The sequence below is a fragment of the Triturus cristatus genome, chromosome 2_2 (genome assembly GCF_964204655.1).
Source record: "Triturus cristatus chromosome 2_2, aTriCri1.1, whole genome shotgun sequence".
NCBI lineage: Eukaryota > Metazoa > Chordata > Amphibia > Caudata > Salamandridae > Triturus > Triturus cristatus.
In genome coordinates this window covers 782,398,749-782,415,793 of record NC_140582.1, presented here as the reverse complement: position 1 = coordinate 782,415,793, position 17,045 = coordinate 782,398,749, and the positions used below count along the sequence as shown (strand labels likewise).

The 17,045-nt window shown below is 45.5% G+C and overlaps 1 protein-coding gene across 1 annotated transcript in view; it reads right to left on the bottom strand.

Moving 5' to 3' along the window:
- PPAT (phosphoribosyl pyrophosphate amidotransferase) overlaps nucleotides 1-17,045 on the bottom strand; it is a 374,190-nt gene that overhangs the window by 41,593 nt on the left and 315,552 nt on the right. The window contains exons 6-7 of the mRNA XM_085642045.1: nucleotides 15,146-15,218; nucleotides 14,838-14,989 (exon numbers count right to left, since the gene is read on the bottom strand). Coding sequence (XP_085498171.1) covers nucleotides 14,838-14,989; nucleotides 15,146-15,218 — 225 coding nt within the window. The remainder of the gene's footprint in view (nucleotides 1-14,837; nucleotides 14,990-15,145; nucleotides 15,219-17,045) is intronic.

The window sequence follows — 17,045 nt, the reverse complement described above, 5'->3', positions numbered from 1 at the left end:
TAGATCTACTTTCCATAACCTCCGAACTTTATTCACACTATTGCACCAAATCAACCCAGAGCCCGAAACTGTGGCAGTCCTGTTGGACGCCAAAAGGCACTTGACTCTGCTGAGTAGAGTTACCTATTTGCGGAGTGGAGATGCCATTGGGGTTCCCAATGCACCTTATTCAATTAATAAAACTGCATTACATTAGCCCTAGGGCCAGGGTACTAGTAAATGGCCTGACATCTGACCCATTTGAGATCCAAAGAGGCACCCGACAGGGATGCTCACTATCTCCCCTACTATTCACCAAAGCAATAGAGCCCTTCGCCTACGCTATTCGTCAATTGCAGGGGCACAGAGGGATTGCATTTTCTCCACGCAAATTAGTCGTATCCTTATACGTTGATGAAGTTACACTATCTGTGTAATTCCATTCCGAAACATCACCCCTGCAATACAAGAATTTACATTGTTCCGAATATTTTCAGGAATAACGATTAACTGGAATAAGTCAGCTATACTGCGCCCCATAAGACAGCAATGAAAGTACAGCCGCTTGAATATCCCGTCCCATGGTGTCAGACATTCCTCAAATACCTTGGCATTTGGGTTAGGAATAGCATGGAGGTCATAACAACTGAAAACTATGACACTACCATAGCAAAAATGGAAGACCAAGTAACGAGTTGGATTAGAGTTCCCTCATCCATGCATGGCAGAATTGTCCTCATGAAGAGGATTTTCTTACCGTAGCTACTATATTTATTCAACAACATATCAATCCCAATAAGTGGGACTTTCTTCAACACCCTGAAGTTAAACTTGCATGGGCAGGTAAATAGCCCCAAGTCAATTGGGAAACTCCTACCTTGCCATATGAGCAGGAAGGGCTGGCGGCACCAGATTTCGAAATAGATTACCACTGCGCACAAGCCCCACAACGATATTGTTGCCTGCCCCCTCCAGCCTATATAGCACGCCTAGCCATTAAGCATGACGTGGCTTTTCCAGGCCCACTCACCACTCTAATATAGCAGGTACCGAAACTTACGCCCACTGAGATCCACACACTGGCATGGGAGGACCTCCGCAAGCGATCTGGTTATGTTACACTATATTCACCACATCAGGCCCGCACACACTTCCCTCTATCATTAATCACCCATGGCTCGAATGCACTGGCCAGTCTGGCTAATTTGTGGTGAATTCAATAGGTGACCTGTTCCCTAATGGCGAGTTCCTGACTGCCTATACTCTGCGGGGAGCAATATTCCACTTTCCCGAAGGCACCTCTTGAATGCAAAGCTTTGAGAGCTAGGTTTGTGGCTGGGTCTTGCAAGTCCATGGCTACTAGACTATACATAACACACAGGCAGCGCGCCACGAGTAACACCTGTCGCCGGGTAAGCATGGGAGGCAGATCGAGAAGCAGTGACCAATAAGGAATGGACATACTGTTTCATACAGTTGGCGTCTTAAGCCCCAACGGCCGGCACCGTCTTATACACTTTAATGTTCTGCACTGGGTGTCCAGCACTCCACTTAAATTTTATGCATGAGGGCTGCAGATTAATTCTAGGTGTACCCGCTATGATGTACCTGATGCAAATGTGATCCATGGTGCATGGCTGTGCCCGTCAATAGCTAATTATTGGGATAAGATATTCCAGAGACTCTGAAATGATTGGCCTGACAGTGACACCATCCCCAAAGTTGGCCACTATGGGATGCACAATCAGTATACCACAGGCGATACGCAGGTATGAGTCTATAGCGTTATTGATGGCAAAGAGGAGGGCTACCTGCAACTGGGGGAAGAAACACACACCTACTGTGAAAACATGGCGCCTTGACCTCGGATATTGTAATGAATAACCGGACAAAAGAGAAGGATAGACCCACACTGTGGATGGACTGTTGTCTGGAGGGAAAGGACTCTAGACTTTTACTTCTTGGACTTCTCATTGCCCTCAATAGCTATTGGCACTAGCTTCTCACCTCTAACAGAGGGTGGCCTTCAAAGAGACTCTGAAGGAAAGGGGGCCCTGGGATTTCTGTTGTCAGGTAGGTCCTGGCTTAGGGTGCCCTAGGAGTGGGTGCTACAAGTTAGTTTTGCTGGACATACAGATACCCTAAAGTGGCAGAAGGCTTTGGGGAGTGCAGGCGGTGAGAGTGGTCCGCCTTGAAGACAGTGTGGAGTTGCTGCAGGAAAACTCCAGGTCAGGAGGCTAACTAGGACAGAAGGCCCAAAGCTCTTTCAGCCCTCTGCTGAAACAGCAGTGTCCAGGACTATAAAAAAGTGTTAAGCAATTCACTTAACACTTGCAGAAAAGTAGGCTCACAGAACTTCTGGTGGATTTAGCACACCGCCTGGAGCAGGATACTACAAACCCCATTAAAATTAGCCCATCTGGCTCAGACCCACCTTGGAGACTCGGCGGATCCCCTGGGGCTTCGTGGGGCTGCTGGGTCAAGAATACCACAACCTCGTCCTTCGTTTTTGATATATTCCTCTGGGGAGCCCACACCCAATTGGGTCATTCCCCGTAATACCCCCTGGGCATCTGCAAGCTCTGAAGCACTGTCGCACTCTTCGTTAAAATAGTCACATTAAGAGTTGGGCCTCGCGAGCCCTAACAGTGCCCGAGGAGCCCCTCGTATGCCTGAGTGTCTGTGAAGTAGAGGCTCCCTGGGCAAGGAGCATGTGGAAGCACTGCGTCCTGCCACTCTCTATGCACAGGATCAGGCTGCACAGAAGCGTCACTGCAGGCAGGAGGAAGGAGATCCCCTATGGGCACCATAAGGAGGGTACCGGGAGGGAAGCGACTGACCTGGACTACATGGGCTCTGAAAATGTCATGTGTTCCTCCAAACTAGGAGCATGGCTGCTCCATGTGTGCCTTGTTGCCCGCTTTTGAATTGTTAACACCAGCAGAAGCTTCAATTAAAAAGAAGAAAAGGTTTTTGGCCCATTGTGCCAACCTTCCCTTTTTTAGCAGCAATAAAAAGCACTAACTAGACCTGTATTTTAAGAGTCGTATTTGTTGTGGTGCCGATTTCTTATTTTGTAGCTCACAAAACCTTGATTAACTCTTCGGCTGCTGTGCCTCGTTACCCTTAGGTAAGTCTTATAAGGGGTACGTGGTTCCCATTGTGTGGGACCACAGTACTAGGGCCCCAATACACCAGAAGATTTCTCACAAATTGTTTCTAGACAGCATGGAGTCACTCCAAGAAACACAAATTTATTCAGCTGTCTGAAGAAAACTCAAACCAGCGCGTACTGCAACGTTCAAATGGCTGTTTCTTTCCAGTACCAGTTGTCGATTAGCATGCACGCATGCAGTGCACAGAAACAGAGGGTGTCATGTGTGCAGTCTTTCTGAGCAGTATTACTCAAGCGCTGCTCTCTATATAGACATATATTTGCGGTGCAAGAATTTCCGAGAGCAAAACCCTACCAGGGGAGAGGAAAACAGGTGCACACAATATCCAAATGGTTGAACTAAAACAAAAACACACTGCAGTAGGGAAGTTCTTTACATCACCATTGTCAGAATTCTTTAAAAAGTGCATGTTTTCCTGAAACTCAAGTTTTGCACAAAGGAATTCAGTCCATCACAAAAGAAAAAGCCGTTTGGACTTTGGAGTAAGTGCTATTGTGAGTTTTCTTCAAGCAGCTGTGTAAATTTGTTTTTCTTCCTAAACACACAGATGACACCATGGTGTCTCGAAGCAATTTGTGAGAAATCTTGTGCTGTACTGAAGCCCCCGTTCTGCGGTCGACCACAATGAGAACCGAGAACCTCTCATCAAGAACTGTTATTGGAAAGGGATCAGTCACGGCCGAAGGACAAGAGAAGGGTTTTATGTGTATACTTTTTATTTGTATTTCATCTGATGGCACATCAAAACTAATCAAGTAAACAAACTATAAAATCACCATTATATGGTCTTTGACAGTGACAAGGGAGGGGTAGGGAATAATTAAAGAAAAGGGATGGGAAGAAAGGCAGATAAAGATTCATCATGCACAGAGAAGCCACAAACTCACAAGAGCATTGCCAGGGTGGTTGAGGGGAGGAAACCTGGAGAGGGCAACTGAGTTAGATTTGAGGGGGCAGCATTTTAGGAGGTTGGAGGTTAAGTGAGGGAACGACTGAGAAGAGAACTCAAGGGCCATCAACACTAAGTCGGGGAGACAGGTGAGGTGCAATGTGAAGAAAAGTCACAGAATAGAATGGAGGGCACCTGCGTGGGATGAACAGCACGTTCAAGTGATGGACCGACTACCCAAACAGAATAGAGTTAACAGAGAGGGCAGCACAAACAGTACAGGTGATAGGGTTAGTCAATTGGAATGACTGGTTGGAATGGAGGGTACCGGAGAAAGATGGCAGAGAAGAGTATCTGAAGAGAATGGGAGAGTATTTAAGAAGTAACTGAGAAAACATTAGTGTTGAGACTACATGAAGGGAGAGATGGTGGACAGAAGTAGCTTATGTGGATAAAGAGTCCCTGGTGGGTGTGGGGACAGAGTAACTGATGGGAGGGGAAGGTACTTGAGGAGAATGGAAGACAGTTTTAACTGGAGGAGGTAGAGAATACTCAGGGGAGATGGTGGATTAAGTGAGAGTGATGGTGGAGAAGAGAATCAGTGGTGGCGGGTGGGTTTATTCAGTAAATGTCAGCGAACAGTACTGGGGGGGTGGTATTAAATGATAATAGGAGAAAGTTTCTGGGTGAAACTAGTGCTAGGGGACCAAAGGGCATCATAGGGAATAAGGATGTTTTTCTGAGCCACTTCTCACCTCCCACAGAGGAAAGTTTTAGCACTATAGCTCGGCAAATCTCATCTGGCTCGACTCTTGACCCCCTTCCTCACAAGATCTGGAAGGAGTTTGGCCCTAAACTATTCCCTGGTCTGCGGCAAATATGTTGCCAATCTTTGAACGAGGGAATAGTACCAGACTGCTGGAAACGGGCGATTGTCACTCCCCTGTTGAAAAAGCCCTCCCTGGACCCCACGCAGCCTGTCAGCTTTCGCCCCATATCTCTATTGCCGTTTCCAGTTAAAATTCTGGAAAAAGTGGTCAGCAAGTCCCTGTCGAACTATCTGGAAGAGAACCAGCTGCTGGACAGGGACCAGTTTGGATTTCGGCCGGGGCATGGAACAGAGACTGCATTGACAACAGTATTGGACAAACTTCGTATGCGAGCCGACAATGGAAAGTCTTCAGTATTGGTACTACTAGACATGTCGGCCGCGTTCGACACAGTTAGTCACACTATACTGTTGTCAAGACTGGAAAGTTTAGGGGGGCAAGGAAGTGCCCTAGAATGGATACGTTCCTACTTAGCGGACCGGCAACAGGCAGTTATGATGACACCCTTCATCTCTCCTTGGTCCCCGGTTCCTTTCGGTGTACCTCAGGGCTCGGCAGTCAGTCCGATCCTTTTTAATGTACATCTGGGCCCACTGATCCCCCTCATTAAATCCTTCGGGATCGAAGTGGTCAATTATGCGGACGATATTCAACTGCTCTTCTCCTTTGAAGGTGATGACGCGGTCCCCATGAGTTCTTTTCAAGAATGCATGGGGCAGGTGGCAGATTGGCTGAAAGCGAACTCCCTACAGCTGAATGCTGAGAAAACGGAGTTGCTGTTCTGTCATGCTGCTAGAATATCCAATCCTCTCCAGGGCGAGTTCAGGCTCCGTCCGGGGGATCCCCCCATAGCAGCAGCTAAAAAAGTTCGCAATCTAGGGGTTATGATGGATGAGAACCTCCAGATGCAAACCCAGGCCAACAAAACGATTAGCACCTGCGTGTCCCTGGTAAGAGCCCTCCGTCAAATTCTTCCACTCCTACCCAGTGAGGCAAGGCCTTTGGTGGTCCAGAGTGTAATTCTAAGTAGATTGGATTATTGTAACTCCTTGTATTTGGGTGCTCCCCAATATATTGTGCAGGGGCTGCAACGAATCCAATCTTCGGCAGCCAAACTGGCACTGAACCGACAACGTGATTCCTCGGCGCAGCAGGCATTACAGGATTTACATTGGCTGCCCGTAAAAGACAGAATCAGCTTTAAATCCCTGGTTCTGGTCCATAAAGCTTTACACAATACAGGGCCGTTACCCTTGCGAGAGCGTTTCTCTTGGTATGAACCTAAAAGACTTCTTCGTTCATCCAATCAAGGACTAGTCTCCATCGCCAAAACTAAACTAGCGAGAATGGGTGGCAGGGCCTTCAGCACGGCAGCCGCATGCCTTTGGAATAAGATCCCTCGAGAATTGAGATTGGCCGGATCCTTGTTGGCCTTCAGAAAGGGCCTCAAGACCTGGCTTTTCGCCAAGAACAGATAGCACCTTCTTCTGTCCAGCTGACTGAACACGTATTATGTTTTTTATCATCTTGTCTCCAAGCGCCAGGATACCCGTTGGGTGACAGCCGCGCTATATAAAAGCAATATACAATACAATACAATAAGATCGGGACTAAAGATAATTCAGGAAAGAGTGTACATGAGGATGGCGTCACTGAGAAATTACCCAGGAGGAGAAGGAACTGCGGTACCTGAGTGGGAATGAAAAAACATCCAAAAGAAGAAAGTATGAGGAAATCGAAAAGAGCTCCCTGAAAGTGATGGAAGAGCAACAATATAGGATTCAGGGGCAAGGTACCGTAATCTTAAATATCAGCAGCGTAGTGTTAAACATAGTGAAAATGGGCTAGTTTCTATCATTAACACAACTACAGACATAAGTGCACCGCTCATCTCACACAAGTGTCGCTCAAGGTGTCACACACGACATGAAAGTGTCACATTTAAACACAATGCAAACAAAGGAATGTAATCCGCAAAAGCATTAGAATTTGGAAGCTCTGGTTGCGACAAGATTAGCCATACCTCAGACTCCACTGCGAATGCTCCAATCAACCTAGTGGTCGAAGTGGGTGGGATCGGCAGGGCACAGTGTGCCCCTACTTCTGTAATTTACTAGATTCCGTTCTTACTTTTTTTATTTTAAACATGCGTCCCAGGACAGCAGAAATAGCAAAAGCCTACAGATAAGGCTCGGCGTTCGTGGTCGTTCAGGAACAGGAGGGGGGTTGCAAGGGGGGAGGGGGGGGGGGGGAAAGAGTACTCGTCTTTTCCTTCTTGCCCAAAGAAGACAAGGACAGTGTCCACATCTGCTCTGCTGCTGGCATCCGCCCGACCCCTTTCTCTCTTTCTTCCTCCTATTCCCTTCACTTTCTGTCTAGCTCCTGCTCTCTTACTGAAAACTGTGACTTCAAGAAACAGTTCTCATCCTCTCCTTCCTCCTTTCGTTTATTGGTTCCGCAGTGAAATGGATCCTAAAAAGGAAAACACTTTTGCTGGATATGTCGTCTTTTTTTTTTTTTTACATTTTTCTATTCCAAAGTGCAGCCTAGGGAATAAAAGGTTCAAAATATGATTAAATAAATAAATAAATAAAGCTAGGGAGTTGTCGCAAAGCGGCCTGATAAATTTTATCCACACCCAAACACATCAGCGTCACTTTACAGAGTTTGCCAGTTAAGCACTACTTTTATTTTCTTGTCTTTCTTTGAGCAGCATTGTTTTCCAGGGTGTGGAAGTGCACCAATCCTTAAAGTTCTGCAATTCCAGAGTGATGGGTGGAGTGGAAAACAATGTGTATGCGTCTCCGTGTTCACAGATGTGGTCTTTTTAAACCATACTGCTCAGGTTTTGCAAGGGACATTGAAATGGGTCCTTTTTGGGCCCTACAGTCATATCCTTAACTTTAAAGGCAAAAACACTCACGGATTTCTGAATAGTGACTGTAAATGCGCTAAGGTAACCATGTGGTTCCTGCTTAGAATACCCATACTTCACTTAATCTTGCATTCCCTATAAGTGTTTCCTTTTTAGGTCGAGGGACCATCCGGTCTGCCGAAGACAGAACCGGAAGTCCGGAGATTTAATGTTTCTGAGAGTGGCTATTTAGCCCGCCTCTCTTTTTGGCTCTCCTCCATTGGCTGGCTTCCTAAACGGAGGCCAGCCATTGGAGGAGAGAGCCGTCCCTCCAAATAGGCTCCGTCTTTTTCAGATTCGGGGGCGTGTTCCATGCTGTTCTTTCCACTTTTTAGCCACGCCCTTTTTCGAAGAGCAGGAACACGCCCCCGAATCCGAAAAAGTTTGGAAGCTTCCATCCGCCATTTTTTAGGTATCGTCTGGCCGTGAGGATCTTCTTGCTGTTGTGCGTACATTTCAGCTAACGCATCGATCTTCTGGCCGCCGAAAATCTTCCTGAATGCGCCCACAGCCCAACCTCAACCCGCAGCGCTTTATCTGCCACATAGAGTGCAATGTATCTGAGTCTTTACCTGTAAAACACAGTAAGGGTTTGCTCCGAATTTGCACCTCTCTATGGCGCGGCTTCACCAACCCCCTTCCAGCATTAACAGACCGGACTCGTACTCTGACGCACTTTTTTTTTGTTTACATTTCAGCTAACACATCGATCTTCTGGCCGCCGAAAACCTTCCTGAATGCGCCCACAGCCCGACCTCAACCCGCAGCGCTTTATCTGCCACAGAGAGTGCAATGTATCTGTGAGTCTTTACCTGTAAAACACAGTAAGGGTTTGCTCCGAATTTGCACCCCTCTATGGCGCAGCTTCACCAACCCCCTTCCAGCATTAACAGACCGGGCATGTAATAGGAGCTTGCACAGCGCCTGGAGGACGAGAGCACAGGTCCGCAGCACATAAAGTAGGCGCACGAGACTCTGGGCCGGTCAGTGCGAGAGTGGCATTAAACACTGCCAGCTCGGGATGCCAGGCTTGTAAGTCGACAGGGGCCGGTTTGTTCAGCCAGCACACGGCACCCCAGGAGCTATGGGCACGATTTGCTCCGAATTAAACGACTGGACAGGTGCACCTGAAGTAATAATTTACACGAAGAGGATGTTGCATAACGGCCAGAGCGGTCCAGCTCGAAGCTGGGGAACCAGATTCGAGTCTCGGCAGGGACACAACATCCTTTGATTCTGGGCAAAGCACTTAATCTCCCCGTTCCTAATAAAATTATGTGGCTCGACTGTTGTGCTACTGGCTGTATTACATCCTGTTAGGAGCATAAAGCGTAGGGTAACGCAGCGAGAGGTGCAGGGCGCGATGTACCGCAAGCTTCCCAGACTACCTCTGCCAATACACCTTAATCCCGACCAGCAACCCCTTGCCCCTCCCCGCTGAGTGCTTCAAGTATGTGAAAAGTGGAGGGATCTATCAGTGGATTAAGGAGTGGGTGTAGCCTACGGAGGCCTTCTTGTGAAGTAGAGGTCCCGGCTTAGTACTGAGGGCTAGCTAGTCTCCTGTGCTTCATAAGTACGTCAACTAAATCATTTTGAATACAGAGAGCATAAAAAAGTCCTTTTTCCCCCTGCTCGAGAAGCTAATAGTGGTGGCCCCAAAATTAAGAGGCCTTTTCAAGGTATGGGTGAATAAAGAGAAGAAGTACTATTACCAGCAGGTAAGGGTAGTGCCAACTTTCCAAATTGGTCGACAAACGGTAGTAGTAAACACATTTCTTGAATCAAAATTAAACCTCTATTTCGCTCTCAAACGCTCACCTCCTCTCTATTGTCCGACCAGTCTGACTTAATTGACCTCTGGAGCCATAGGCTGCTCAATCTCATTCCTCACGCTTCTGCCTGAGCTCATCTCATGCCCAGAGGGGTGGGAGGATTCTCCCAGAGCAGAACCTGAATGGCAGGTCTTCATCGTCCTGCCTACTATCTCAAATTCTTTATTTTCGTCCATACTTTAAACAACTCCCTCCCCACGCCACTCTTACTCGTGCTTTCTGTACTGCATGTATGTTTGTGTAGTAGTGGTTTGTGTTGGCCTGCTTTTAAAACCCAATAAGAGACCCCGCACACATGTTCATGGAAAGTTAGAGAAGTGAAGGAACCAAGTGTTGAGACGTTGTGTCGACTCGATGACCTGTTGGTAATCTTCCAGGCCCTTCTCTCTTTTTTGGCAGTTCTTTGAAGATGTCATGGAGATGCAATAACTTTTCATGCATGGATTTGGTTACCATTTTAAACTTCCTTCTCGTTCTTTTTGTCAAACTACCAAGGCCTTACCTTACGTTGCGCAGGTTTTAGCTCCCACTCTTAGACTCACTGCAAATGACATATGTCCCTGTGTAGTGCACAAAAATTAAAGTGAATCAAAAGAGCCGATTTTGGTGGAACAAGGGCCGTCACAATTGAGGCAAGACCAGGGCCCGAGTCGGGGTTAAATGCAGGTACACGGCGTCCACTCTATATTGCACTGTGTGAATGTATATAGATCTGTGTGTACACATGTGTCTGTGTAGATTGCTTTATGGCTAAGTGTCGCTATTTAGAAGTAGCTCTGTCTGTGTGTACCTAAGTTTAGGCTGGATATGTGTGTGTAACTGTGTTTGTGGCGCTCTGTGTGTGTGGCTCTGTATGTGTTGGTGGCTCTGTGTGTGTGGCTCAGTATGTGCAAGTCTGTGTTGGTCTGTGTGGTTCTATGTGTGTAGCTGTGCGTGTGTGTGGCTCAGTGTATGTGTAGCTCAATAAGTGCATAGGTGCCTCTGTGTGTGTATAGATGGCTCAGTATCTTTATGTGGCTAGCTCGGTGTGTGTGTTAAGTGACTATGTCTCTGGCTAGCTCTGTATGTGTAAGTCAATGGCTCTGTATGTGGATGTCTGTAGCTCTGAATATGTGTGTGGATAGCTCTCTATCTGTGTCTGGCTGACTCTGTATGTGTGGCTCTGTATGTATGTCTGGGTGATACACTTTGTATGTGTGTGGCTGGTTCTGAATGTGTGTGGGGTTGGCTCTCTCACTACGTCACTCTCTCTCCCTAACTCACTCTCTCTCTCACTACCTCACTATCTCACTATCTCTCACTATACTACACTCTCTCTCACTAACTCTCTACCTCACTCTCTAACTCACTACTCAACTCTCTCTTTCTCACAGCAACACAATATCACTACCACAGTAGATATCTCTCTAACACACTACTTAAAAACTTCTCTCTCTCTCTATCTCACTACCTCACTCTCTATCACTACATCACTATCTATTTGTATCTCACTCTCACTACCTCACTATAACACAACACACTCTCTCAGAACTTCACTACATCACTCTCACTACCTCACAACTTCACTCTTTCTAACTCACTAATTCACTCTCTCTATCTCACTACCTCACTCTCAAATACACTAATTCACTTACACTCACTCTTTCACTACCTCACTATCTCACTACTTCACTAAATCACTCTGTTTCTATCTTAATACCTCACAACATCCCTCACTACCTCACTCTCTCTTTCACTACCTCAATCTTTCTCTATCTCACTACCGCACAACATCACTCACTGTTTCTATCTCACTACGTCAGAAAATACCTCTCACTCACTAACTCACTCTTTCACTACCTCACTCTATCTACCTCACTCTCGCACTACATAACTCTCTATACATCACTACTCCCCTCTATCTATATCACTACCTCACTATTTCTCTCTCTAAAAAGATCACTACCTCACTCTCTCACTACCTCACTCTCTATAGCACAACTTCACTCTCTCTCTAACTCACTACATCACTCACTCTCTATCTCTCTACCTCAATCTTTCTAACTCACTTTCACTGTCTCTATCTCACTACATCACAACACCACTCTGCTTACATCTCACTACCTCACAACATCCCTCTCCTCACTACATCACTGTTTCACTACCTCACTCTCTCTCACTACATAACTCTCTCAACCTCACTACTCCACTCTATCTCACTACCTCACTATCTCACAACTTCTCTCTCTCAAAACATCACTACCTCACTCTCTAGCTTACAACCTCACAACTTCACTCTCTCTCACTCACTACCTCAATCACTCTCTATCTCACTACCTCACTCTTTCTATCTCACTAACTCACTTTCACTCTCTTTCATTACCTCTCTCTATCTCACTACCTCACAACATCCCTCTCCCTCACTACCTCACTCTTTCACTACCTCACTCTCTCTATCTCACTACCTCACTCTCTATCTACCTCACTCTCTATCTCACTATCTACCTCACTCTCTCTCACTACCTCACTCTCTATTTCAATACCCCACTCTCTCTCTCACTACCTCACTCTCTCTCTGCTAATGCAATAGGTATCACATATGCAAAAAAAAGCTAATTCCAATAGAAATGACAATGCCATTTATTTAGGGATACAAAAATGATACAAAAAATGAGCAATACCAATAGCTCTACCTATAATATTGCCGAGACCATTGCATTGTAAAGGCCTGTTCCAGGATGTTGTTACTTTTTTTTCCAGACAGCATACTGTTCTTGTCTAGTGCGTAATTTGAATTGAGTCGCATTCAGGTTTTTCTAGCGGGGCACAATTGGGTTGTAGTTGAAGGCAGTTTCTCTCAGTGGGGCAGTATGGTATTCAGTGGGGGAGAGGATGTGGCACTATGGCCAGAGCTGACGAATGTGGAACTGGGGAACCCTGTTCAGCCTTTATGACCAGTCCCCCAGACCACTCTCCTGAGGGAGCACATTCCCTGCTAGACCTTAGAAGGCCCCACAGGACCTTAGAAGCCCTGGTGTCTAAGTACCAGCAGGTGGACTTTAGAGGTGGCAAGTGTGGGTTAAGCTTGAAGGCTTGTCCAGAACAATCCATACTGAAGTTCACCTCCAGTCTTGCGGGCAGGCCTATGAAGTAGCATACCCTAGAGCTACAGTGACGGTCACTGAGGTCACAGGACCCTTGAGAAGGGCCAGCTCTAGGGCAGTGCCACTGGTAGGACCGCACCGGGCTCTGACTTTAGGTGGGGGCATCAGCAACAATAAAAAGTGTCATGATAACTCTGGTAATTAATGTGCTTACTAAAGAGAGATCAGAGTTTTGTCTAGTGGAAGGTTTGACTCATAGAAAGGTAGCATAGAGTGTTAATGTGCCTGCTGCAAAGAACATATACCATGTTCATCACAACGTGCACATAATGCAAATTGGTCAGTGGGTTACTGCTTTTGTCAGAGATCCTTTTGTTACTTGCAGTTCATAAGTTACAATCCTAACAGAACAGTGAGCTATTAAACTCTACTGCCTACTAGTATGGTGGTCATGTGACTCCTACACTTTGTAGTACTTAGTCTTATGTAACTTTTCCTATACAGTGATTTACACACGTATTATTGATTGTCTCCGTGTAATGTGTGTGATGTAAAGTGCTCCGACACCCTACATTGGTATGAGAGCTGCTGTAAATCAAATTAAATGCATCTGAGAGAGTGTGTGGTTATGGAGAATTAAGGGCACTGTTAAAAGGAGGTAGTGAGGGAATCCGTGGTGCAGGTTGTCATTGGGGGGCACCAACTAACATTGTTCCACAGTGAGCCATTAGTGATACAGCCGGCCCTGCCCTTGAGGCAGATCCGCCTTATCCATTTGTACCTTCATTGGTCTTGTTTCAGCAGTAGTAGCTGCAACTCACCAGGGATGGGCAATGCAGGATTTGCACACACACAAAACTAAGTTCGCAAATTTCACAGTCTCTCTGCTTCCTGCACAAGCACTTTTAACATGTGCTGCCTGCTTTGGGGCCACTGGAATTATGCAGCAAAGGAGGACAAAATGACGCAGTGTTGACCAAATTATGCAGCAAAAAAAAGGCTGCAGCATAATGCACTATATTTTCTGATACTTTATTACTTTGAAATTTTTACACATGCTAACAGTCTCCGGAAAGATTTTGCCTTGTTAGTACAAATGTAACTTTAGTAACTTTTGATTCGTTCGAGCTATAAAATGTATTAGAGTAAAATTGTCAGATTATGCAGCAGATGTTGTATTATGTGTCAAATATGGCAGAGCCATAATCATATAGAAAATATTTGCAAACTAGGATATTGTGCCATTCATGTCTGAACTGCTCTTGTGGAAAAAGGGAGGAGAAGTGCAGATGACAGAAACTTCATGGCTCGGAGACAAATAGCTTGTGCTTCCACTTTTAAGAGTAGTTGGGACATTCTGTGATCGGAAACATATCCCACTTAGTGAATTTATTTTAATGTCAATAACTCATATGAAACCTTAAGTAATCATGCGTATTCATTGGTTGATTTGAATACCATAATAAGCTGTAAGTGGTCAGCTAAATGCCAAACAAATACTAAAAGTTGGAATGTTGCATGCATTCTGGCCACACCCCTAACTCCACCCACTGATGCCATCCTCGGGTTATTCCCGCCCTCCGATTCTCCGCCCACAGTTCCCCTACATCGACCACTGAATCTACCTCGTTACAGCTGTAATGTTGGGGTTTGTTGGCAGTGAAGGTCCACACCTTGACAGTGCGCGCCACTGAAAGTACCGGGAGTGGGGGTGCGCCTGCACGGGAGGGGCACGCGCTAGCACACCGCAGTACCCGTCCAGGAGGTAGGGAGGTAAGTTTAGGAGCCCAACCATCTTTCGTCAAAGGACAATAAGGCTAAAAAACCAGCTTTGCAAAGGTCTCTACAACAGTTAATGGAGCCCGACTTACAACGCTTGTAGTAGTCCGTTGAAAACCTACGTGTGTTAAGCAAAAGTGTAAACTAACATTTCTCGTTAAGGAATGCCCACAGATCATTTAGGCATCTTTAACAGCTGGCAAATGTGAACTGAAACCAAATTAAAACTGAAATGACAAGGCTTTTTAAATGTAATCGTTTCGTTACAAGCAAATACATATACACTCCCTAAACATTCATCTTCCACCCGAGAGCACACTAAGGAAGACAGACGAAAATGTAATTATTTCAGTACCTTCGAAAATGGAGTCAGGCCTTGAAAAGTAGACATATTCAAAAATACAAAAGGCGGCTGGACTTCCGCAAGACCTTGGCACAAGGTCGAGTGTTTGGACTCCGTGTTTGGAGATTTTCACAATCTCTCCCGGCATGACCTCCCGAAAATATCTGAAGATAGGAAAAGAGAGAGACAATTGCTTTGCTTATTTTATAAAATGCTTAATTTATAAAATGGATCTGGTTCCTTGAATTTCGAACAACAAAGAAAAAACTCTGGCACGCACCATACAGAGGTAAGTAAAAAAAAAAGTTAAAGAAACTTACTGTGCTCCAATGGATAGAAAACTGCATGATTCGGACGACACGACCCAGCCCTCAGTTTCGGCAATTTTCTTCCCTGTAAGTAAAGATGCTTCCATTGCAATTATTAATATCTTGGCAATGAACTCTAGTCCAGGCTCTCCCGCCAGTGCACACGAGGTGATTAATGTTATAAACAAAGCCGCATCTTAAAACGAGATTCTGAAAAACATAAGACGACCAATTACCTAACGAATCTGTCAGCGGATATGCTAAAATATGCAAGGGAAGCAGTGAAGTGAAGATTATGCATGTGGATACTTGTAAGTATCCCCATTCATATACTTTCCCTACATAATGTATTTTTACTTGTTCCACGTTAAGCTAAGTTTTACCAGACTAGTAAACCTCGAGTTTTAATCTTCCCAAATTAGTGGGTGCAGAAAGTACTGGAAAAAATATACTTCTCTGTACTACTAAAAAGTGTGTGTAGGTGTGTGTAGGTGTGTGTAGGTATGTGTGTAGGTATGTGTGTATATGTGTATATGTGTATATGTGTATATGTGTATATGTGTATATGTGTATATGTGTGTGTGTGTGTGTGTGTGTGTGTGTGTGTGTGTGTGTGTGTGTGTGTGTGTGTGTGTGTGTGTGTGTGTGTGTGTGTGTGTGTGTGTGTGTGTGAGTGTGAAGAAAACAACTCACTAATCAAATCCTTAAACGATCTTCTAATCAATAACAACCTCACCCAACACTGCACAAAGGAAACTCACAACAGAGGCTCAATCCTGGATGCCATTATCACTAAAGCAGACACAGTCTCCATCGACCACACCCTGCCTGTTGACTGGTCCTTTCACCATATCATTCTATTTCACATCAACCAAACGATCCACCGCCAACCAAATACAAAGTACCCCCCTCGATGGACGAGAGATGCAAGGCAGATTTCCCTTGATGACCTGGAGGAGAGGGTAAGCTCACTCCTCCCCATACACAATACAAAGGAGCTCTCTACAAATGAACTCATCTCCCACTACAACACCACTATGACCTCCATTATGGACCAAATAGCCCCCCTGAAGCTAAAAAGAACCAGAAACATATCATCCAGATCATGGTTCAACACAGAAATAAACTCCGAAAGAAAAGATCTAAGAGCAGCAGAAAGACACTGGCAAAACAATACGTCCACAATCCTACGAACTAAACTCAAATCAATACGCGGGAAATACAAAAAAAACACAAAGAATGAAAAAACCTCCTTCTCCAATGCCCTGGCCAACGCGAAAACCAGGCCTAAAGAACTCTTCAATCTTATCAGGCAACAAACCTCCAAGCCTCCTTCGACACCAATGACTGCCTCCAAAGTCCTATGAGATAACGCTGCCAACTTCTTCAATGACAAAATAACCAAGATTGAACTCTCCCTGGACATACACCGCAGTCCCCCAGATAAGAAATCACTCACAGGGACTGTAGTTATCACACCCAAGCACCCCTCATACGTATGGAAATCCTTCAATCCCATCACCGTAACGGAGGTCATCAAAATGATTGCCAGCTCCAAACCCTCATCACACGACCTGGATCCAATACCTGCCTAACTAGCAAGAAAACTCCAACTCTCCCTAGCCCCACATTGGACCAAAATTATTAACAGATCCCTGCGCACTGGAATGCCTCAAAATCGGCCAAGTGACACCTCTACTGAAAAAACCAGGCTCCGATACAAACGACCCAAATAACTTCAGACCCGTTTTCAGTCTCCCTCTCCTAGCGCAAATACTAGAAAAATGTGTTCTCCTCCAGCTCACCCATCACCTTGACGGCATCAACCTTCTAATCTAAACCCTCACCAATCGGGCTTCAGAAAAGGATGTAGCACAGACAGCGATCCTAAATGTAATAGAATGTAATAGAT